The sequence below is a fragment of the Agelaius phoeniceus genome, chromosome 4 (genome assembly GCF_051311805.1).
Source record: "Agelaius phoeniceus isolate bAgePho1 chromosome 4, bAgePho1.hap1, whole genome shotgun sequence".
NCBI classification, from domain to species: Eukaryota; Metazoa; Chordata; class Aves; order Passeriformes; family Icteridae; genus Agelaius; species Agelaius phoeniceus.
Window position 1 is genome coordinate 57,819,696 of NC_135268.1, and position 25,280 is coordinate 57,844,975.

Here is a 25,280-nt window from a genome sequence, read left to right on the forward strand (position 1 = left end):
AAGGAAGAAAATACTTACAGATTTTTTATGTCTACCACTCCTCGGAATGCCTTCCTTGGTATTGCTTGAATCTGATTTTCACTAAGATCACTAAGAAAAAAAATATAAATGTAAAAGTGCTATATATATTTAGTTTCATGTATAACAAAAAAAAATTCAGCTATTATGGTTCAGTCAATATTTCCAATGAAGCTTATTTTATTACATTAATTGATTTGTAACTGAAGAAAAGAAGTAGCAATAAGAGTCAAAATTGTTTATCTCTGTCACACTAGGCAGTTCCTTTAGAAAATAACAACATATATGCCAAAAAAAAAATTAAAAAAACCAGTGGAAGTGTTTTCACTTTTCAACCATTCCAAATCCATGTTTGATAGTATATTCAGCTTTATGTAAGGAAGACTGAAATTCAGCAAATAGAACAGTGAGCTACTGAGAAGCAACAATGAAGCTGTGTAGTATCTGAGATCAATATGTTTCTGACTTTTGTTTCAGTGTCAAGCATCATCTATTTTAAAAGAAGGAATTAAAATACATTCTGCAGCAGACATCTAATATTCCTTCCCAAAATCCCTGTACGATCAACTGTATCATGTCATCTCAAATTATTATCTTTTACAAAAGAAAAATATTATTAAAATGCTTATAAAATTATTGTTCAGTAGTGGTTTTTTGCTATCAGTATGAATAAACAGCCCTTTATTTTTTCTGAAATACAGACACATTTTTGTCTCTACACAGGGATTTTAAGTCCATTTGCACAGCAGTTCTCTTATAGTTAACTAGATTTCATTTTGCTAAAATCAACCCAGGATCTTTACTCCAAAAGCACACCAAATGCAACCCAGATCCTAGCAGAAGTAAAGTTTCTCTACCTTGAGATTTGGAGACATCTTTAGAGGATGTTTTTCAGAAAGAATTTTTAGAGAAACATTGCAAAACAGAATTAAGAGATATAGCTCAGATTAAGTGAAGAAGCAAGAATCATTAGACATAAGAAGTCATGCTTTTGATATATTCTTTCTCTAAAATGTAATCTAGCATGAGCTCATATTTCCAGTTCTGAGCAATCACTCCTGAAGATCCCTTTCAGATTTATGAACTTGCAAAACACAATTTGAGGACTTTATAAAACCCCGTTTTCCCCAACTTTAACAAAATTTATATCAATGTAATTATTTTGAATATGATTCCACATACATTGCAGCAATTTTGTATTATCCAATTCATTGTTAATTTATGGAAAATCACTTTCTATTTACTAAATCTTTCATAGTTCATGCACCTAATTGCACTGCAATATCTTGCAAAGTATACTTAAAACTAGAGCCAATTTTAGTATTATTAATCGTGTGTGAAAAAAGAGAATTTGTGAGCTGTGATTTAATTTTCAAGCCACCTAAGTAATCTTGAAATGGGATATGACTGTACTGCTCTGACAATAAATTCAGTGGCAATGAATGAAAAAGCAGCCTTCAGCATTTGTTACGGTAACATGATTTAACAGCCTACTTCCTTGGAAAAAAATTCTCTTATAAGCATAAAACGCAAATATCTATATTTACATTTCTGTCTAATTGACTAATACATTTTACCTGTATAAAAATTGTGTGTGAAGTGGCTAAGCCAGCAGTAGTGATTTGTATCATGATGAGTGATTAGTTTATAACACAGATATATGTATATATCTACGTGAGCCACTGCTGTACCCGTAAATATTTACTACAGGAGATAATGGGCAATGGTGCATTAAGCTTTTCATGGCATTTGATAGAGTATCATCACTCACCATTTTATATAATTGAAAAAGTGAAAGATGAGTAATATTGAGGCCAAATGTAAATTATTTTTAAAAATCCCACAGAAAATATCAATGCTCAAAATCTTTGTTTCCGTGGGAAATTTTGGCACAAACACAAGGACTTACAAGTGACAGTCACTGTGCCAGGTCCCTCAATAGCCAATACACAGAGGCATTGTGCACAGGTATGTCTGTGTGTATGCAAATGCAAAAGACACGAGACAAACTAATTGCAGGCTAGATTTACTGCTGGGTCGGCAGAGTCAACACCATTTCCCTGTAGCACAAGCTCAAGCAGACTAAAGTATAGTGTTCCCTGGTAATTTTAGCTAATTTCAAATGTAAACTACTTGACTGAAAAGGTTCCCAGCCTTGCTGAACAAGGCATTGTTTAAAGCATACATTAAAATGTGGAGAGCTAGGTAAGATTGGCAAATGTTGTTTTCCAAAAGTAATTTTTTTGCAATGCATCAGCTGGTTTGGGAAACTTGGAACTGTTTCTGTAACAAAAGTGTAAGTTCATTTCCACACTGCTAAATTCTACTTCTCATAAAGAATAGTATTTTCCTTATAGCAGGAAAAATTTTAGTAATTATTTATTGATTGCTTCAAGTTCTTATCTACTCAGTGTAAAAAACTTCCTCATAAAAACCTTGAAGGGCTTAAACAAATATTCAACTTTTTCTTCTTGCATAAATTACACCTACATTTCACAACTCAGAAGCTGCATGTGGTCTTTTTTATTGATCTTTGAACTCATTCCACCGTAATTCTTAGACTGCTCAAAAATGAAGGCCACAAGCAGCACAAGGTGCATTGTGACTTTCATAGGAAATGGGGCAAAAATCTATTTTGTAGATAAAACCAGCCAATTTTGCATGCCATTACATTACATTGATTTGACTTTGCAACTTATATTCTGTAGTGAAGAAAGGTGCAAAACTCCTTTTCAGCCTGATGGTCATTGTATTGCTGCACTTATAACTATGCAGACATCATCTTCCATTTCAAAAACAGGCAGTCTTTGAATAGAGGCTCTATGATGGCAATCAATCCCCCTAAAATGAAAGAATATCTAAGAATATCTAAGAATATTTAAGCCAATATACAAAAAAACTTACTACTTTTATAAGAAGAGATCTGTTTTATTTTTTTTAAAAGCATGAACCTGATTCACATTTCAAAGTGTCAATCTGACTAAGATATTTTCACTGGAACAAATTATTCTCCATTAATATTACAGCCCAAGACCTTACATTAAAATCCAGAATACCTTTGGAACAGTAGATTTTAATAAAAAATACAGCTAGAGTGAAAAAGCCAAGGCTATGTGAGAATTTCTTTCTTTAATAGAGAGCAATGATCTAGTGAGATATTTTGACAAATTCATCTTTATGCAGATTCTTGCTGTTATAGAGGCCTCTTTTAACTAAATTGTTCTTGACTCTATTGTATAATTCCTAGAGAGATATACACCAAATTACTAAGTCTGAACGGGAGTACCTTAGACATTGACCTTCAAGAAAATTCCTTAGTGCAACTTTGTGGCCTTCATTTATGTCATTCAGTGGTGGGCAGAGCACCTTTGTTCCTTGTCCTCCACTGCTCCCTCTTGCTCCAGATCCCCAAACCTGTGCTCAGGGTCAGGAGTAACTTCAGTCTCTCTGAATGGGAGATGTTCTCAAGGACAACTCTCAGATTTGTTTCCTCAAGTTAAAAGGTAGTACAGGGGTTAAATAGCAGATTGGCCCCAAAAGCCTCCTGGGTGAGTTAGAGTGGCAGCAGCTGACAGAGACTTTTCAGAGGAGGAACAAATGAGCATTGCTGCTGCTCTAGATGCACAAACCAGCCTGAGTATACAGTGGATTGTTTCAGATAAGTTTAAGATGTAAATATGTTGAGCATTCTTCTGAGTTGTAATATTCTGGCTGCAGCCCCATTCTCCCAAATGCAAAAACAGAAAACCAAATCCATAAAGCAAACAAAGCTGAATCCCACTTTAGGTGAAGATACACAGAGAAGAATGAACAAAGATTTCTGAATTTTTGCCCAACTGCAGCACTGTTTTGAAAAACTTGCATACTATTTTTTCTCTCTTTGAAGGTCAGGTGTGTGTTTCTAAATCAAAGACTAAATATGCTGCATCTAAATAAATACTTTTTATAATTAACATATTCTATCCAAGTATTCAAACTCATCAATAAAACCAGAACAACTATAGATTCTCTAAGATTTGTGATGAAGTAAGTTCTGCAATTACCATGCTTATGTAAAATATAATTCATTTTTAAACAAACTGGATAAAGGCAATTTACATTCAATGGATTCTGATAAGCACATATGCCCCAGCTTTTAAACCGATTTCCAAAGATTAAAGATTTAATTTGGATATTCTGACAAAGCAACTTAACTTGTCTAATTTGAAATTATGTCTAAAAGAATGTAGATTTCTGCATTTCACAACCGATGATCTAAGAAAAAAAATCAATAACAAAAACAATACCATTAAAAAAAGCCCAAACACCTCTGCCCCACCCTTCCTCCCCCAACAGCTTCATTTTGTGTATGCAGACTTTTGTTCTCCAAGAATACACTGGTAATGATAATGTATTTAGCTTGTGGAAATAGCAAGAAGACCTTGCCAAAAACCTTGATACTACTGAATCCTTCTTAAGAACAGGATGGAAATGGTACAGTTCTATTTATCATATTTACTGGTTAGTAGATAGAGGAGTATCAGGGAAAAAACCTCACAGCTTATAGTCCTGTGAACACTTGAAATTCATGCCAATAGAAGACACTAACCTGTTCTCAGAAAAAAAAAACTTGAAGACTTATATACAGTATTGCTTTCTTATCTGAAGATAAAGCCCTGAGATAACCTGAAATTAATGATCCTGATGGAATGGTTCAGCTCTTAAAAAATGCAAACAGTACTGCATTGCAGTTATTTTATTACTCACCATGTATGGCTCTCAGCTGAATATCCTATATAGCCTTAAAATCCTATATACCCTTAAAAAGGAGGGCTCAATTTTTAATTATATAAATTGAAACATCACATAAAATATCTATATCATAAACTGTTAAGGCTGTATCACAGTTTTGTTGTGTGGCTAAATCATTGTTCGTTCTGCAACACTAAATCTTTTGAAGATGGCAAACCTGCTTGTAAATTTAATTACTTGTAATTTTATTTTCCTCAATGGTTTAACCTCCCTCTGTGTCTGACCACAGATATCATAAATCTATACTGCCATTCTGTACTTTGCAAAGTACTGAGTACTGGGAATGACTAATGTGTCCTGATTTTTAAAGGAAAAGGCAGAAATACTCAGCCCAACTAAGTACTGAATGCTTACCAGTTTATTTATGCCAGTTTATAAAAACATCTCAGAAAGTGGCTATCTCATGACTGGTATCCTGATAGTTATTTATGTATTAGTGACATGAATGAAGTAAGCCTTGCTGAGTACTTCTCTCTTACTGGAAAACAACACTTCTAACATTAGGTAACTATATTTTGCATTAAATCCTCCATGCCTCTATAAGGTGGCAAAATCTCATAGATAATGAGACTACTGGGCATTCAAAGAAATAAAAAGAATGAGAATTATTTAAATTACTGGACTGAAAATCAAATATATGAATTTGGACAGGGGATTTCACTTGGAATAAAAAGATGGTGAAAAAAACAACATATTTTTGAATAGGATAGTTCAGTTGAAAGGGACCTACAATTATCACCTAGGTCAATCAGATTATTTTGATGGAACAAGTAACAACTTCTTTTTAGGAACATTAGTATACATTGATACATTGAGTATCAATTAGACATTTACCCTAAAATAGTAAAACTAACCAAACAATTAATTTATGAATCTTAATTGGTCCTGTCCATTTCAGATGTTTTAATTATGATTGGCTTTTTCTTCAGTACTGTTCAGTATTCCTACAATATTCCTGTATTTGAGTACACCTTAACAAATACAGGTGGCAAGGAGAAGACATGCCCTACCTATTCACTAGGAAGCTCCTTGCAGAAAGAGCCTGTGAAACATGCTCTGGCATAGGCCACTCGCTGGATTCTGGATTTCATGAAGATATCTGTGAGGTCTTGCATGGTCTGAGACACTTCTCAGGTCACAATCACATTAATGAGGCAGATCATCTAAAACCTCAAAGCTATTCCAGAGCAAGAACCAAGAGTTATTATTTACTCCCCTGGCTTTGATCTTAGGGAAAACAAAGAGCTCTGTCTCACTGGGAGGCACTGAAAACACCCATAGTAAAATCTGAGATATGGAAGGTGTGAACATGCTGCAACATGACAGCATAAGACAAGGGAGCCACAGCCCCCAGTTTCAAGTGTTTAAAGTGAAATGTTTCCAGAGAAGTATGGCAAAAGGTTATTTCACATTATCATGAACACTGGCAGCTGCCTCTGTTTGCAAAGCTGCCATAGCCATGGACTTTCCAATGCAAAGAGGAGAGAATGAAATGCCAAAGTAGATTTTTTATGTTTCAGTCGATCTCTGACTTGGATTTCATTTGTAAAATGACAGTTTTCTACTTTCAAAATTTGAATAAATACATTTTTCTACTTTGTATTAGGTGTCTTGTGTTAACATGGAAAAGTTCTGACCAGATGGGTTTTTTCCTGCTCATGAAACTTCATTTATCGCTATACAACCAAACTGCAAAGTTCAAGCATGCCTAGGAATTTAATCTAAGACCTTTTCTGAATGCTACAGAGGCATGCTTTGACAACCACAAGTTTTATTGTATTAGGATAAAGCATGTAAGTGTGAAAATTATTTTCGAAACTATGTAATCAAAAAATCAAAGCAAAGCACAAAGTCATCAAGAATACAGATGCCATTGAACGTTGTGGTGTTAATGCAGGGGGAGCATCCTGAAGAGACAGCTCCTTTAAATCAGTAGCTCAGGTGAACTGGAGCTACTGAAGCCTATCAGGAATTCCATCATGGCAGCAATATATCATAGTGTAACACGAGCTTACTAAACAAACACAAATGATTAATTATAACAGAACATTTTTTTTTATCCCATGTTCAGCAAATACATTAATATATGCAGACAACTAAGTACCTTTCCCATCAGTCAAGTGAGGCTTAGCCAGTTAATTGTTAGAATACTGACATATGCTTGGCTTTAACTTTATACAGTTACTGTATAACAAGTTACTGTATGGCATCACTTATTCATGAAGATAATCTTATACTCAAATGGCTTGTCATGTCCTTTTAGTAGGCATAGCTTTCTGGCAGATCTACAGATCAATTATGATGCAACAAGAAAATGTTTAAAGATATATAATTAAAAATTCAGTCTAAACTCTTGTTCTGAGAAAGCAAAACAAACAAAGAAACAAAATCAAACAATCAAAAACTGTTGTACCATTATTCTTTGACTGTGAAATAAACTAGTTAGCTTCCTATTAATTTCAATGGTTTTATTCCTCTATTCTTAAGTAAAACAATCATTACAGCTATTTCTCTTCATATTGAAGACACAAAAGGTGTCCAGTAATACCAGCAGTAGCTAATAGGTCTCTACGGCACATGTATATCCCCTCATGAAGATAAAACCTATAAATTATAATTTCAAACATTAGTTCTGTAAATCATTATTGCTGCTGCTTCCCATAGGAGGATTAAAATTTCATGTATGAGAAAGCTACTATTAACCTCCTTTTACAGATAGGGAAACCAAGGCAGTATGTATCAGCAGTAGCATGGATCAGTACCATGCTGAGGAGCACAAAACTGATGAGAAGGATTTAGAGGACAGAATTTCAGGTTCTCTCTGCATCACTAATTTCCATTTGCTCTGTTGACTCCCTAGAGGTTCAGATGCTGCACACAGTGGGCACATAACCTATTCTCAGGCTAAAGCAGGATCACTCCCTGGGCCTGGTGTGCTACATTGCCCAAGTGAGTATTTCACATTTCACAACACAGGGCAATCATCACTGCAACACGGACTGAATGATTAGAATCACAGCAATTCCCATGGTAAGGAATGCTTTTTTTTTCCCCCTAAGAATATTCAGACTGAATTTCCCTGCCCACTTTCATGTCTCATTTTTTAATGATAGCACTTTTGATTATATCATTCATGCTTCTTTCATTCTTAATGCTTGAGGTTTTTTAAATGTCATCCATTTATAAATCTGTTAAGGAATCAAAATGTGCTTCTTATTATAGCTTTTGGCATACTATTATCTGTATTATTTCAGCATTACATCTTTTAATCCACTTTATCTATTTATTTATTAAAGAAGAGAGATCATTCATGTATTACAGAACTCATAGAGCAAAAGAGAAAAAGTAATGCACTACACAATAGTAGGACTGGTAGCCTGGCAATCTCCAGAGTTTATCAGTACCCTCAACCTTAACGTTTAGTTTCAGTCATCCACAATTTAAATTCTGATACTTAGTGCTAATCTCCTTTCTTTTGTTTGAGAAACAGCCTGACTCTTTATATCCATGCAATATAATACACTACGTATTTATAATTTTTAGTATTAGCAATCAATGATTTCTAAATCTAAATAGCACAGAGTACAAGTACTAGACCAGTTACTTTTTAATAGGAATACATTTTGGGTTTGGACTAAGCCAAAACCTCCAATGTCTGTCTTGGCAGAAAAGTTAACCCACGGGCTGCAAAATCAATTCCACTCTACGATGTGTCCAAAAGTGTACTTAAATCAATTTGTATGTTCTGATACTACTGAAAATGATTGCTTAAGGAGATTCGCCATTTATTCTTTATTTTTCTAGAGTGGCCTAGCAGGGAAAATGCTAATTGTGCAATAAAATAGGAGTATTAGGACCACACATGTATTTTATTGGAGCCTTAGACATTATTTTTGAAAAGGAAAGCATTCTTTAATAGTCTGTTCCACTAAATTAATACATAATTCTCTTTTGTTTAGACTACAAAAACCCCAAAACAAAACAGGAAAGAAATTACATGTTGTAGCTCCTAAAGAGGAAAGGACCACCCACAGTTTCAGAGAGGATTGCAATACTACTTCAAATTTGGCTTCAGCATAATCCTTTTCATAAAAAAAAACCTTGAAGCTCTTAAGAAGCCCTCACCTCCCAAAGAAAAAAGCTGACAAATCTTTATCCTCCATACAGTCTCAAATTGGCCAAGCTGCAGGAAGGCACCGAGTGACATTTTACTGACTTATCATGCACCCCTACTAGCACTGTGGTTCCCTACAGCTGTGCTGTGTGAGGGTATTGCTGACCTACAGCCCTACTTGGAGTTTGCAGAGTGGAAAATTCCTTTTACCCATGTGGATGCATATCCACGTGCTGAGGCTGTACCTCAGGTGCTGTGTCCTGCTGTGTTCTGGGTTCTGCACCACAAAAAAGACATTGAGGGGCTGGAGAGTGTCCAAAGGGCAGTGGGAGGTGCTGAAGGGTCTGGGGCACAACCCTGCTGAGAAGCAGCTGAGGGAGCTGAGGGTGTTTAGTCGAGTGAAAAAGAGGCTCAGGAAAAACCTTATTGCTGTCTATGACTGTCTCAAAGGAGACTATGGACAGGTGGAGATCAGTCTCTTCTCCTGCAGAACAAGTGACAGGACAAGAGGAAATGGTCTCAAACTGTGCCAGGGGACGTTTAGGTTAAATGTGGGTTTCATTCACAGATTTTCCTCTCTTTTTCCTTTAACCAGGTTGGAATTGAAGGAAAAGTAAAAAATAACAAATCTTATGTGTCATTTTTTCATACAAGGCCACAAAAGCGTGTTTCTATGTAGGCAAAGGGTAAAGATTCTGCTATTTTCATTTTACTAGTCTCTGATAGGTGATTTGGTGATTAATCTTTAATCAACTATTACACTTGACAGACTTGAAAATGTTAAGAGCTTTAAAAGAATAAAACAAGATTCTGCTGGGTAACTTTCACTTCTTCTGGTACATTAGACACTCAGCATATGCATGGCTGAAACATCCATTTGGCTTAGCTGGGGATCTGCTCACATTAAGAATAGATGAGATGGCATATTTAATTTTCCAAAAGACCTCTTCAACAGTATCTAAAAAAATCTATCACTACTTTTCCCTGTAACAAAACTTCTTTTTTAGAACAAGTTTGCAGCTGTCAACATGTCTTGAATATTTAATATTGTTTCACCTGCTTTGGAATTGAAACTGCAAGCACTTTCAGGAACTGATTGAAAGGTTGTCTGGTACATCGTCTAGTATCACTACACAGCCTACAACCCTGTATATTCTCTTCTGAAATATCACTCAGAAAGCTGTGGCAATTCCTGTTTCTTCAAAACAGAGCAGAGCAGACTCCTGATCCAATCCCATTATGCAGAGCTGCAATTCCAATACAGACAAGTAATAATTACATCCCTGGACACAGACATTTTTTATGCAGTATAGCTCCAAACTTTTACTCTGATAATAACCTGAGTAGTTCAAGTGTTTGCAAGCAGTAAAACTAACCTTGAAAAATTTGTCAAGGGACAGGGGAAAATTTGGAGAGTAAACTAGAAAAGATCTTGTGGACCATTAATGTTGAATAGCACTGTGCTCACTCTTCCTGCATTTGAGTTGAATGATGCAATTTGGGGATTGTCTCTCGAGATGGGCTGATTGCTTGATAAGACAGATTTATTGTACAGTCTTAGCTTTATATGATATGTGTAGGTGCATAATATAAATTAAGCACTGATACTTCGAGCTTTAAGGCTGTTGCCTGTCAGTGCCAAGAACTATGCTAAAGCAGTGGAAGAAACCAAAGCAAATTATTAAAAGGATTACCACAGATGATTAAAAAAACCTGACAACAGCTAAATTGCAATCATTGCTACTTACCAAGATGACCAATTTTATATGACTGTTTTTCTGGTCTTCATCCATCTGCTTATACCCACGTGACATTTCTTAGACTGTAATATCTTTCACAGAAACTTTTTTGTTTTACTGGGTGCTGGTTTGTTGGTATTTTTCTTATTCTGTGTAACAAAGTATAGTGACTAGCACCACTGGGCTTCTGGACCAAAGAACTAGGACTTTAAGCTTTTCTATGAGAAAACTATAAATGAAAGGACAAGGAACGGATGTTCGTGTTATCCTCCTCTTCACTGAAAATGAATTATAAAACAGCATAACAAGTTCAATTATTTGAGTAATGGAATGACTGGATTTCTTTGTTTATTCTATTTCTTGTGTGCTGCATATGTGCTGGTTAATACAAGTCAATTAAAGCTCTTAGGAGAAAAAATAAATTGTCGAGAAACTTCAGGGCAATTACTGATACATACATTCAGGAAATCTGGAAGTAAAACTTCCCATTGACCAGGATTAAATTATTTTAATACTCTAGCTGCACATCCCAGAAGTGTCAAGCCTCAAGTTTCTTCTGTTCAAGGGCTCCAGGTTTTTCTTTTTTCTTGAGCCTGCCTTCTCTTTCTGTGACTGCTCCAGCCTCTTCCCCCAAATTTCAGTGACTACAACTTTTTGCCTTTCAGTGCCATACAAAGAATCAGAATTTTAAGAGGTATTTTCCTCTATTAAAAGGAGCTGAGAATGCAGCAGAGGCAGTACAACTGGTCTGTATAACAAGAAAAGTGCATGCTAGCTGGATTCAGAGGCTATTTAGAATTTAAAAAACCTCATAAAAATGGTAAAAATGTATGTAAGCAATAAAAAGAAATTACACCATTCCAGAATGAATTAATCACAACTAATTTCTTAATCTTAAAATGAACAACCATGGCTAAGAAACTGAATCAGAGTGCTCCATTCTACATTTCAAGAATGTGAAAAATCCCATTTCTTCTTAATAGCCCTGTCTGTATGCTGTTGCCATAATACCAGTATGTAAATTACATTAAAATGTTCTGGGAAAAAATAATTTATGCAAAATGGAATTTAGTATTTTTTATAGAAAAGCTTAAATTTTATTGCTACTTCTGCCACATTTATTCCCTTTTCCTCCTCAAACTTTCAAAAAGATTCAGCTGCTTGCACCAGAAATAATTTCCATTCAGACATTTTTTTAAGCTTGAAGTCTACAAAGTTGACTTTCTGTTCCAGGACTGCACTTTTCCACTGACAGCATCAAAAAGTAGCTGCTCTTAATTGCACTTTAAAAACCCATCATCCCTCTTTTCAGATGCTTTTTATCCATCTGTATGTTTTCAAGCCTTTTTTTTCCAAATTGCTAAATTCTTTCCCTTCAACCAATACCCATACTCTCCTAAGTAGCTGATGGAGCTTTGTCCCAAATAACTGTCCTGAAAACTCCACTGAGAAGCCCCAATAATTAGGGTAAAGAGGGATTGCATGGGGGATGTGGTGGTTTTTTGTTGTTGTTTGAGGGTTTTTCATCCAGGAGGATGGGTGCTGTGTTTTGCTATATGAGGGCACACAAGGCAGCTGGATGGGATGGATGAGAGCTGGGCAATTGCAAACCAATGAGAGCACAGCAGTCTCAGGATGAGCAAGGGTGACACTGATGTCTCCATTCACAAGATTCTACACACTCCTGCAGTGAGCCAATGGGTAATTGCAGAAAAGAGAGGTCCAGGTGACCACATACACACTGAGAACAGTTATGGTAATGGGAAAAGAAACTACTAAATTTACTTTAAAAAACCCCAAAACACAAACCAGCAAACAATGCATAAACTTCCCTATTGCTTAAGGACTAATTCAGAAACATACTATAAAATGTTTAAATACTTAGATTGACTGCATTTTGTTTGAAGCATAGAAGTTAAAAAGGGATTTAAGAAATAAGGCTAAATACAAGAACACATGGCATAGTGCCTGTATCAATAATAGCCACTAAACAAATCAAGATCTCAGCACTATACAACCAGGCTTTTTGCTAAAGCATTCAGTGTGAATGCATTCATACTTCTAGGGAATTCAGCAAGACTTCCACCAGCTCAGAAATCCTAGGACATGCATCTTACAACAGCAGGAGCATCTTTAACTCACACCATTGAGTATGAACAGATCTCCTCTTAGAATGGAACCAACTCTGAGGTGATTGAATTCAAACAATATTTACAAAGATAGCTGAGAAGGTGTGAGAATTTCCTTCTTTATTGGCTCCACTGCACTTGCTATCTGTTGCCACATGGCTAATTCCTTCTCATGCTTATTCTTCTGTTTCAGTTCAAATTACAGTATACTCTTTCTACAGACCTGCAGCTTCAAACATCTGTAGCAAAGGTCCCAGGAATTGATTTAGAGGCTGAAACACAAGCATATCCAATCCTGCTCCTACACAAGGCTATATATCTTTGTTGGAAGACTGACACATGGTCCCCATATGCATCAGTGATAACATAAGCCTGCCAGGCACAGATGTACTTATAGCTCAAGAGAGATGGAATCTAATGATGGATAGGAATAACCTAATCATACAAACATTTGTATTTGTAAACCCTACCTAGTGCTACAGACAATATGTCTACATTTCACTGCCATATTTCTTCAAAGATATCAAGATGTTCCTAAGGTATGACAGGCACATGATGCAACTTAATGGTATGTAAAATAGGGAGACTGCTTTCTGAAGCACAACTTCATAGTTGGAAGTTCTAAAAATTAATTGCTCTTCTGGCAAACCCAATGAAAATGAAATTAAATTAGATACTGGAACTTTTTCATTAGAAGGCTCTGGCAAAATAAAGTTAATAGATGGAAAGCTTTCTGCAATTAAAAGTGACAGGTGCATTGCTTTCTCTAAGCTTTTAAATCACATCTGTCAAAAAACCTACTAAAATGCATTTTTTAAGCTCCTTCCAATCTACGCAACTTTTTTGAATCAAAATACTGTGGAATTATTGAAGATATATCACTTAAATCACAGCTTTATGGCAGTAAAGAGCTAAAATTTCTATAGAGTTATACATTTAACATATTTAGGACAATGAATTAAATCACAAAGTAACTCTGTCTCCTATTTCCATTCACTTCATTTGTCAGCATGATTTCCTGCTTCAATTCCTAACCACTGCACAAGAAACACACAACTTGATTTCCCTAATTTAAAACCATGTTGCTAGTAAATTCAGAATTCAGGCCAGTCAAAACTTTTTTGAATTATCTATTCCATGGGTTTAAGGTGATTTAGGAGAGAGATGGTTAGCAGTATTTACTCCTTTGAAGAAATTTTTTCTTCAAAGTGTCCTGGAAAGTGGCAGAAAAGTTTGAGGTCAGGTTTTGCTGTGCTTCTTAAAAGTGAAATTATTTTCAATGAACATGTGTTCCAACAGTGGGAGCAAAACCACTTATTGCACATCTTCCCTCTGCCCTTCAGACACACCTGAGCCAATCCTCTACCTCTCATTCCTCGCTCACAAAATAGGGAGTGTTTAAGCCCAAAACGCAAAAATCTCCAAATTCTCAAATGATTATTCCCAGGTTTTTGGGGTTTTTTGTTTGTTTTCGTTTGGGTATTTTTTTTGGCTGTGGGTTTTTTGGTTGTTTGGGTTTTTTTCATTTGTTTTACTTGCTGGTCTTTTGTTGGGCTTTTTTTTTGTTTGGTTGGTTGGTTCTTTTTTTAAAATCGACAACCAACCCTAATTTTCATAGGTTAGGAATTAAGTTTATTTAGGGAATGCTTCTCATCCCCACTAATTCCAAAAATAAACAAAAGCATTTCTCTCCAAAGTAATAAAGATCCTAATTATCAGCTAAATGTAAAGCTGTTAAACATTGTAAGATAACCTGTGACAATATGAATTGTATAGACCATGGCACAGCACCTTCAAAGACACAGGATGGAAAATTACAGTAACTCAGTTAAACATAACTCTTATTAACCAAAAACATACAAATAATCTCATGCCAATTCAGGAGAGCACTGAAGCATGTGCAATTTAATGTATGTGCTTAAATCCCACTAAATTCATTGCAACTACTCACAAGTTAAGTGTTAAGGATGTGATGAAATGTATCTTTGAATCACAAACTACTTACAGAAAACCAGTTTAAATGAACACATTTAAATTATGGACTTCCCTAATTTAAGCATAAGTGAAAAAAGACAAAATTCTCCTGAGGTGAGGAAACAGAAAAAGAAAAATAAGGAAATTGTTTTCTGTAATCCATCTATAAATTTTCATCATGCCCCATAATGAACTATTGCGACACCAAAACTAGTATTTCAGACAACTGGACCATGCACAAGTCTTTAATATAATTATCTTTTATATTTAACAAAACTCAGGGGTTAGGTGCTGGTTTTTGGGTTTTCTTTGAGGAATGGAGGTGAATCTTGCCAAGTTCTCAGTTACTATTGTAAAAAAATAATTTGGAAACTGCAAAGTCTCAGATGCTTCTCCCTGGCACTCCTTATGTGTTCAAGGGATTTTCTTCAGAGATAAAAATCTCTTCCAGTGGCCAGGTAGATGAAAGCTTTGAGGTGGAAGGTCAGTATTGCAGGAAGACTGACCACTCAACATAGTACTATACTTCCAAATTCTGTGTCAGGTCTGCATCCCTGTAGAATAACACAGGAACTGTGCTATCAAGAACAGCATTCTGAGGAGGAATCAAAAGCAGTTAACATATACACTGGAAGAGTATATATATTACTGGAAAAGTAAACACAGATAAGGATTCATCCCTGACTTGCAACTGAGTAAGTCTGAGAGCTGAACTGCAGTGCTACTGAGTGCTTCACATATGTAAACTAAAAATACACTAAAACCATCAAAGGAGCCAAGGTGTCATGAGGATATGTCTACAAACATTGGCTCCAAACACGGAAATATTTAAATATTTTCCCTTCGTATCAATTTTAACTAGACTGTGGGTGAGAATGAAAGGTCTGCAATCTGTGAAAAAGAAAAGATCAAATTCAGCATTCAGTAGAGACACAGAATATCTAATTAAGCCCTGGATCTGCAGTATTTTTTTTCAGTTTCTCTTCCATATCTCTTTTGCCCTCTGTTAACCATCTTCCCATCCATATCTATAAATAATGAAAATAAGCCAAAGTTTCCTCACTGGTATGTTTTACATAAATATATGAATGGAAAATATGTCCAGAACTTTGACAAGCTGTATTAATTGAACAGTTTAAACCAACATAAAAGATCATATAGAAATAATGACTTGAAAGAAGGTATTAGATAACCCTATTGTAAATAGAATTTAAAATACTGGTACCTTAAGGAATAGGATTTACCAGATACAAAGCCAGCATTCAAAACATACAAAATGAAATCTGTGTGTTGGTGATATTGATTTTATTCAGGTGTTACATCTAAGCTTAAAAATAAATGTTCTGATGAACTTTAAGATATGTGTTTTATTCTCCTGCATTTTTTTTTCCTTTCCTTTAATCTATCTGAAATTTCATTAAACTTACTTTCTATTTATAATACTGATTAACACACATCTTTGCACAGATCAAGAAGAAGAGTCTTATATAAACTTCTGTATACCTCTACCACTTTCTGCTTGTTGAGTTTTCTTGTTTTGATTCTACTTTTTTAATTAGGGCTATATCACTTCCAGTGGGAAATTACCTTCCATCTATGAAAACAAATATATGTATGGTACAATGCCTGTCCTGAAGAACCAGAAAACATCTCACAGTGCCTGTTTTCCACAATATTTTTAATATGCATGATTTCCTTTTCCATACATAGAATAGAAAGCAACACAAAATAGAGATCCCCAGTTGAGGCAGAGATGACATGTTAGCTTGCAGTTGTGAACAAAGAAGCATAGAAAAAGCATTTGAACAACAAAGAGAAACTGACTTGTTTTTTTTTTAATAAAATCAGAATAAACCTCTGTGTAAATGTGCTTATCAATGAAAATCATAACAGCCAGGATTACAGTATAAGGATTTCATATTACTGCCAGGTAGGTACATGTCTAATAGTGAATGTCTTTGTCTTCCTTACATTTATGAACAGATAAAGATTATAGTAATAAATCCCCATGCTGAAATACAACTGAGACTAATCTCAAGATTAGGAATTTAATCTCCATTAGAAATAAGATATAGGTATTTAAAATGAATAGGAGGTCAATTTGCTACAAGCAACATGACATTCTGTATTGTTCTGTATTGCATATGCCATGCATACTCCTGCACCACAGCTGAAGTGTGTTAAAACTTACAAGCTGACACAAAAAGCAGCAGATTAAAAGCGGAGTTTCATTAAAAGAAACCAAATGTGTCAGCAACCATCTTCAAGTTGAATTTTGGTCATACAGCTCCCTGGTATTTTTTCCTTTGCTTTTCTAACTAGTTCCCCTATGGATTAACCTCTTCTCACCTCTGGTTGTATATACACTGCAAGATAGAGCTGCTGGACAGTTCATTAGAGAAGCTCCTGCTGTTTCTTCCACTGGAGAGGAGGGACCTCTAAGTTATCATACACAGGCAGTCCCAAGTCGACATGTCTTCTAACAACTTCTGGCAGCTTTGATCACGCTGGTGGTTCATACAAGTTTCACAGGGAAAAAAAAAAGGCAGGAACTTTGAGGCATTTCCTGCTACTCCTTTGGAAACCAAATATCATCACTTAGCAATTCATGCACCATTCTAGTATCACCGGGTGGGGGCAGTGGGGGGCTGGATGTGGGGGCTTTTTCTGTCTGCCACATCTTAAACGAGAAAAAATGTATTTAAATGGAACACTTAAATGCACCGCTTGAAAATTTATGCTTTAGATAATTCCTAGATAGATGTTCAAACATTGAGTTTTTTGATTCAATATTTCAGTTGCCTGTTTCTGAGATGCTATCCACCCCAAGGTTTACAAGAGGCTTTGCTTTTACAGCCTCAGCTTTGTAAACTGCTAGAGGCTGCCTCGCTTTTCTAGAGTTGCTCTATGTGGCATGGTGGCAAAGAAACTTAAATTGCACTTAAGCACTTGAAACCAGCTCCTTCGTATCCAGCAACGTTTCCCACTGCTCAGCTCGGTCTCTTTTCTTGACACCTCTGGTGGCCAAGCCAAAAAAGTCAACGTTCTGCAGCAGTGAATGAATGCTCCAGGATCCTTTCATAATGGTGTAGCTGACTGAAGCTCTGTTTGAGAGGCCTTACCTCATTTCCCACACATTTTCTGACCCATTTTGTCCGCCTTTCTCAGAGGGGTTTTGCCTGTTATATTGTGGGCTAAGCAGTAAACTAATTATCCTGTTTAAATCCCTTTGCAACGCCTCTAATCCTATTAGTTATAAGAATGTGTGAATACTGATTGCACAACTTAAAACAGGGAGAAACAGAAAAAGAGACAGAGGCAGAGGGAAAAAGCCAAAAGGCAGGATCTGGGAAGATCTGCTAGCCACTTCAGCTTTTGAAGACTTGTCAGGACGCTCAAGACTCCCGTCCATCACAAGACAGGACAATTTGTAAGGTCCATATTTTCATTTTCTGTCAGTCTTTCATGTCTGCACCAGAAGTGCTGCTATTATCCAAGGCTGCTCTGAGTCTTTTGCTCGCAGCTGAACTGGCTGACCCTTGACTCCAGTTAACAGTTACATTTTCTCTCTTTCCCCTTTCATAATGAACATTTTAATGAAGGGGATGACAATATTACAATGTGTCAAAGAAGCCATATGAAGCACCGGAAATGAATGAATGTTAGTGTAGGCATCTCTAGGCCCTCTGAGTCCTACTTCTTTTCTTCAAAAAAGCCTCACAAGTCTTATTAAAGAGCCCTCTCGCCCTCTCCCTCAGCTGAAGATACCGGAGCAGTTGCCTCCTGCCGTCCAGTACTGAGTGAACTTTAATCATTTTCCTATTTTGTTCACACTGGGGAAGGAGCCAGACTTCAGTGAAAAGCCTGCAGTCACAGTTGATGTTAAAGAGCATGAAATTTATCTGACTTCCATAAAAGATGAGCTCTGCCCTTCCATTCCTGCTTTTGCTAAGCTGGCTGCTCCGGGGACAGCCATTCTCTGCTCCAAAAACAAATATTTGCTTTTAGCGTGGATGGATGCTGCTGCCTAGGAGTGCTTTTTCCCTTGCTTTTTAAACTGTGCATTTAGTTGTTTCCACCTACAAAGAAGACTTGTGGTCTTGGGAAAGAAATTTAACTTTATCATTTAGACATGCTGTTTTGCAAATGAAGGTTTTAAAAATGCAAACAGTTCCTGTTTTACATGAGTAATAAGCTCTGGCTAACTGGTTACCATAGAAGCAAATCCAACAGAATTCTGTGAGTAAGAGATTTACCTTTATTTTTTGACCCTCCTTCCCTGCAGGAATGCCTATGTCAGTGAAAACTTAACACTTAGGATGAAATAAAAAAGTACAAAAATAAGAGTTTCTTTTCTCACATACCATACTTGGAGATTTGAGACACCATTTATCTGGTGAAAACTCTAATAAATTGTATTAATACATAGCATTCCATCATTTGGTTTTAAATTTTTGCTATTTGGATTTTGGTCTACAATTCCATTATTAATGCTTGCTTTCCTCACAATGACAAATCAGTGACACATTTTTTGTACATCTCACAGTGCACATCTTATTTAGGGATGACTGCTATATAAATAGGCGTTTTCAAAACAACTGACTGTATAACTTTAGAAATGTTTATTTCAGAAGTAGTAGCATTTCTGTGTCATTTAATTACTCACATATTTCAAGTCCTGTAGTGAAATGGGATGCAAAGAACCCAAAAACAATTCCAGATGCAATTTATCTCCAAAACATTTTATGTATATAAAAAATCTGAAAAGCGGTATCAAAATTGCATCATTGCTTGATAATAAAAAGATTGTTCTAAAAAGGAATGAAAAGTGGTACTGATCTACTGACCATCCACTCTGCATGTCATAACCCACTCTAATCCCCAATTGATACTGACAACTGCAATGACAAGGGCTAAATTGGAGCCATAAGTGGGAGTAATGATAGACTGCCACTTCAGTATGTCAGCAATTGCCTGATTAAAATTAATACCACACAAACATTCTCCTGTAAAGCAGAGAATGAGCAAAAGGAAAAAAAAGTGCTTCTTTAACTGTAACACCTCCCAAAAATGCGCCGCCATGGGCGGGATGTGTGCCCAGTGCCCAGCAGAGGTGAGCTGCCCCTCAGCAGGAGCCAGGTGCACAGGGGAGGCTTTTCCTGCTGTACTTTTAGCTGTGACCACCTAGGGGCACTCAGTGTCCTACAAATTCATTGCAAAGCTCAGCTTTTGAACCAGCCCCATTCCGGTGTAGAGCACAAAACATATTTCCTGTCAAGCATCCTGCCTTATATTCAACTTGAACAACAATGATGAGTATTGTTTATTGGTACTTTATTACTGGCAGATAACCAGCCAGACAGCCTTGTTCCCTCTAAATGCTTCTAAAGAGCTTTTTTTCATAAAGGCTTTAATATACTATGAAGATTTTCAATCAATAGGCAAAATATACAGACCATATCTTTTGAGAAAGCGATTTCAGATTTTAAGGCTGGACTTCTTCCAAACTGCCAAGAAACTTCCAAACTGTCTAAAAGCTGTCTAGAGGGAGTTCACTTAGTTATGATTCACTACTGATTGGAAAAGGACATGGCAAAAATGGACAGAAATATAAAACTGAGAAATCACCACAAGGTCAAGAGAACTGCAATTTTTCCTTCTTCACATACATTCTTCCTTTCTACATTATGGTTTTATATACAAAATGTAAATGCAAATGTAACTGTATTCCTATATTTTGGGATTTTCTGAGTTTGAAAAAAAAAAGCATAATTAGTCTTCCAAATTTTCATCAAAAAACCCTTAAGATTTTCATTGAAGCAATCAGCAAAATAAAGTTTTAGATTGAAGCAAATGATTCGTTTAGGCTAAACTACAGCAGCCTACTAGCCAATCCTATCTGATATTTTATGGTCAAGTTTTATAGCATGAAAATTCTGACTTTCTGCCACATTTTTTTCCGTTCAAACAGGGTTCACTTAACAAGCAGAATGCAGACCTGCTGCTTTCCCTTGTGGCCAACTTCACTTGTTCAAAGTCTTTGAGAATCTTGGAACACGGCAATAGCTCTTAAAAGAACTTTGGCCTGCAGCTGTTATTAACTAGCTTTGGACGTATGGACCTCCGTTGACAAGCACCTCATGTAGAGAGGTTAAAAAATTGCTACCATATGCTTTCAGCTTTTTTAACCTACAATGTAAAGACTCAAAAGAAAAAAAACCCAACAAAACAAACCCCTTTTCAGTACTTTAAAAATACAAATAAATTTACACATAAGCCAACACTTCTATCTTCTGCTGCCTTACAGTTATGAAATATATATGTCATTTTTAAAAGGTTACCACAGTGTTCCGAAAGGCAAGAGCTGATTTCAATGAAAGGAACAACTGGTTATAGGTAAAAAGATCTCGACAGGCTTTATTACTAGACACAAATTAAAAGCTACCACACACTTAAAACCAGCATTAAATAACAACAAAAATCTGTGTCATGAGTAAATTTCTTCTGCACAGAAAAGCATTCTCTCCTCAATGAAAGCTAAAGCTAGCACTGTTTATTACACCTTTACTTTAGCCTCATATGTGCATACCTTAGATTAGCTTTCATTTCTGTGATCCAGTTCAGATCTGAAGGAGGAGCTGCATGCTCAACTCCTTGTTCCTTTTTCCAGACAGTCCCACTGGTTAACTGAAAATTATTAAACTGCCTGGACAAGAACAGGGCCATGATGAGAGCAGAGAATTTTTCTTACTCACTGAAGGAAGAAAGGTACCAGTGCTGGTACCACGCATAGACTGGAATGGATATTCACTATTTTTAACCTTGCTGGAATAAACATGCCAAAACTGTTAATTGCCAAAACTCTTCCATCTCTGTTCCATAGATTCCCATTTCATTTTCTAAAAACACCTTAACAGTGTAGTGAAGAGGGTAGTAAGCCTCACTTCAGCGTACATCACATCTGGGTTTGAGGATTTCAGCTTCTAGAGGTACTGTACAGATTTCTTTAATTATTGGAGGATCCCCATGCAGTATCAATAGAATTTTATTTTTTAATTTTAATTTATCAGAAGGTTAAATTGCCTCATCAAGTTGCTAGACGAAAACAAAATATTAGCATGTAATCAATTGCCTTATATACAAGACAGTTCTGCCATTCACAGTGTAGCCAAATACCCCAAGCAGTAATCAACAATCAGTCAGAAGTATGTTCACAAATCCAAACTACTGCTCTAGGAGATGACATGAAAAGCCAAGGAGACTTACTTTATCTTCTACCATAATAAGCTTTAACTTCATATATTTAAATCCAGGCCACTCTTCCCAAAATTCAGGAATATTCCATGTGCCAGATATGATTTTTAGTCAGATAACAAAATACTCCCTGGGAATAATACTAAAACTACCAAGAATTATATCTACCTAAATGGGCAGGAAACTGTAGATCTAGAAGAAATAGAGTCACTAAAAAAATATTTTCTGTCTATCATGAGTATTTACAGAATTTCATTATCATGTTGCCTAAATACTATACATATTTAACACTTTGATAGTAAAATAAACATTCATCCAGCAGACTGCAGAAATACATTATAATAATTTCATTTTAAGATGGGGGGAAGGGATCAGTACCAAGGAAATAGTAGTGGGAGTCATCTCAGCCATTTTCAGCCAGATAAAAAACCAGATAATCTAGTAATAATTGTCTACAGAAGGTGAAGACACCTTTAGAAGAAGAGTGTCTTTATCTCTGTCTCCACATTTGACAATACAAGAAGTTTTGAAAGGCAGCTGGGACTTAGCACCTCAGTTTTAGGGAAGGCAAGCTGGAAATCCCCACAGACCGACCTGGCACGCTGCCTAGTCAGGTCAGAGAGCAGTCCATGTCAGCTGGTGTGGGAACTCAGCACATCGCTCCCGATGTCCAGAGATGCCAGGAGAACCCTTGGGGGTCTCGGAAATCCTGGAATGTTGCCAAGAGTGCTTGGTGGCTTGATTTTGATCCATCCACAGAAGTGACAGCAGTTTGAGGACATGAGAATCACTTTAGAGTGAAGGGTGTAAAAGGGACACATTTAGAGGGTGAAATATAAACTTTAAGGTTTTTGGTACAGGGGGGTTATGGAGACAAGATGGAGGGATCAGGGCGTGTCTTGTCCTTCTTCTTTCTTCTTCTTGTCTTCCATCTCCTGTGGTGATGTTGGCACTTGGGGATTGGTTTATGGTGAAGGTGCACTTGCTAACATGGGTGAAAAGTATTGGAAAATAAAGGTAAATATCATGTACGTAGATTTTAGTATAAAAAGACATGACCGCCCCGTGGGTGGTCAAGAGTGCCCTTGGCTGCCTTGCAGGTCAGACCTCTGTTGGGCAGACAGAAAATTTTGTAGATAAGAAACAATAAACAATCTGAAGATGGAAAAGCTGAAGAGTCCAGACTCGTCCTTTGAAACGCGTGCCACCCAAGAACCACCCTACCCGTGTCGGGGCAGAGACAGACAGCCGGACCCGACAAGCTGGGTACCGAACTGATGTCTCCCAAACCCCAGGGTGGCTCCCCAGGTATTTGTACGTGAGGATATGGCATTCTTTAACAACGCTGGTTTATCCAGGACTTTTCTGAGTATGGGAACAAGCCGGAACTCTATTCTCTAGCCAAACTAGAGCATCTAGTAGAGCATCGGTGGGCATCTCCTGAGCTCCACAGCCTGCTCTGAATATGACAGACAGCCTGTATTAGAAAACTTACAACTGCTCAAAGATAGAGTCAACCACCCCAAAATCTCAGTCTCTTTCGCTAAGAGATTTAATTAACTTTGAAACATCAACAAGCTCTATATATTTTTATGCTAATTACAAGCAATGCAAGCTGTCTGTTTCCCAAGAGGTGACTGGAATGGCATCCTGGAGACTTTTGATACTATTTACCACTCAGACCTGCTCTTCAGCCACAAAAAGAGTCAGTTTTTTCATTTAAATTATTAGCTGGATCAACAGTTAGCACTTAAACATGGAAATCTGCTTATCACTTCAAGCTCAAAAGCCTTAGTTAAATTTTACCCATATAAAAACGGGATGAGAAATTGCTAAGACTTAGAAAACACAATGCTATTGAATATTCACATAAACTTTCACCAAAAGCTGACCAAAAGAACTTCTTAATAAAGAAAAGCTGTTATATATTACTTATATTGCAGCATTTTTCAACTTATGGACACACTGGCTTCTAATGAAATTGCACTAAAATATTAAGATGGGACTGGGAGGGGTGGAGTGCATGCACAAAGTTGATTTCGTGCTTGTTTAATTGTGAAGCTTTTTCTAATTTGGCTTTTGGACAAATTCTTAGACCATGACTTCCAGGATTACACAGCTTTACCACACAGGCCCCCCTAAGGGAGGGATCCCCATTCTCCACTAACAGCACAAAGACATCACATAGGAGGCTCATGGAAGTGCTCCATCTCTGCCCACATTCCCTGGCACACAGCCAGGAGCCTGACTTCCCCAGGGAAGTGCTGGGGATGCTCCCTGAAGCTTTCCCTGCTGCCAGCTTCCCCAGCCCAGTGCAGCAGGGCAGCCATGGGAGCCTCCACTTTCCCACCAAAAAAAGTCAAACACATAAGTTTCATTTTTTCAGTTTGGAAAAATGTTTAGGGTGGACCTTCAGAAGCGTTAAAAACCCCCTAGCTTATGTTTTGTCCTTGTGAAAAAAAAATTAAAATATTTCAGAATATGAAATGCAGGAAGATCCACTAGTGCACAAGTCCATTTACTGAACAATACTCTATTTCTAAAACACTTCTCCCCTATTTGGCCTCTATGCACCATCTGATCATTCAAAAACTAAACCCACATGATCAAAACAGAAAAAGATACATTTTTGAAAATGCATCAACATGTATAGGTGACTGAAAGAAAAAAACAGATACTTTTCAAATCTTCCAATAAATCTCATGTAATTCTCCAACAGCAGTATCAGCCAGGTAAAGCAACAAATTAAAATATATCTACTCTTCCATACTGATGAAGGCAGTAAAAATAGGATGGATATTCTGAGTGGCATTCCTCCTCATATACTCAAAGGACTTAGCCAGTAGTACAGGGCATAAGCCATCTCCTTTTACATTTCTTAAACACATCATTAGTATTAAAAATTTACTGCTTTTGGAATGGGGAGCCTTTAACCAAAGAAAAAGAAAATAAAATCATAAAAAGAAAATTAAAATTCCTTTCTAGACTACTGCTTTTGTATGCTATTCTATGTGAGACTATTGAGTGACACAATTATTTTACTCTAAAAGGTTGTCAGCATTTGCAGTAAGTTCCTTACAATTTATTCAGTATAAGTAATTTAGGTATTTTAATTAAGCTTGATAAAAATAGGTCACAACTCTTCATTAATTTTGCTACTGTTAATAAGAGTGAGAGTGTCACAGAAGAGCAAAACATCTTGACTAGTCTAATAATATTTTTTATTTTAACTAAAAAGGATTTAACTCTCTAATGGATGTT

At 36.5% G+C, this 25,280-nt stretch overlaps 1 protein-coding gene across 10 annotated transcripts in view; it reads right to left on the reverse strand.

Annotated features, from left to right (window-relative positions):
• Nucleotides 1-25,280, reverse strand: part of SLIT2 (slit guidance ligand 2) — a 260,841-nt gene that overhangs the window by 109,580 nt on the left and 125,981 nt on the right. For all 10 annotated transcript variants that reach the window (XM_054633202.2, XM_077177664.1, XM_077177662.1 and 7 more), the window contains exon 5: nucleotides 19-90. In XM_054633202.2, coding sequence (XP_054489177.2) covers nucleotides 19-90 — 72 coding nt within the window. The remainder of the gene's footprint in view (nucleotides 1-18; nucleotides 91-25,280) is intronic.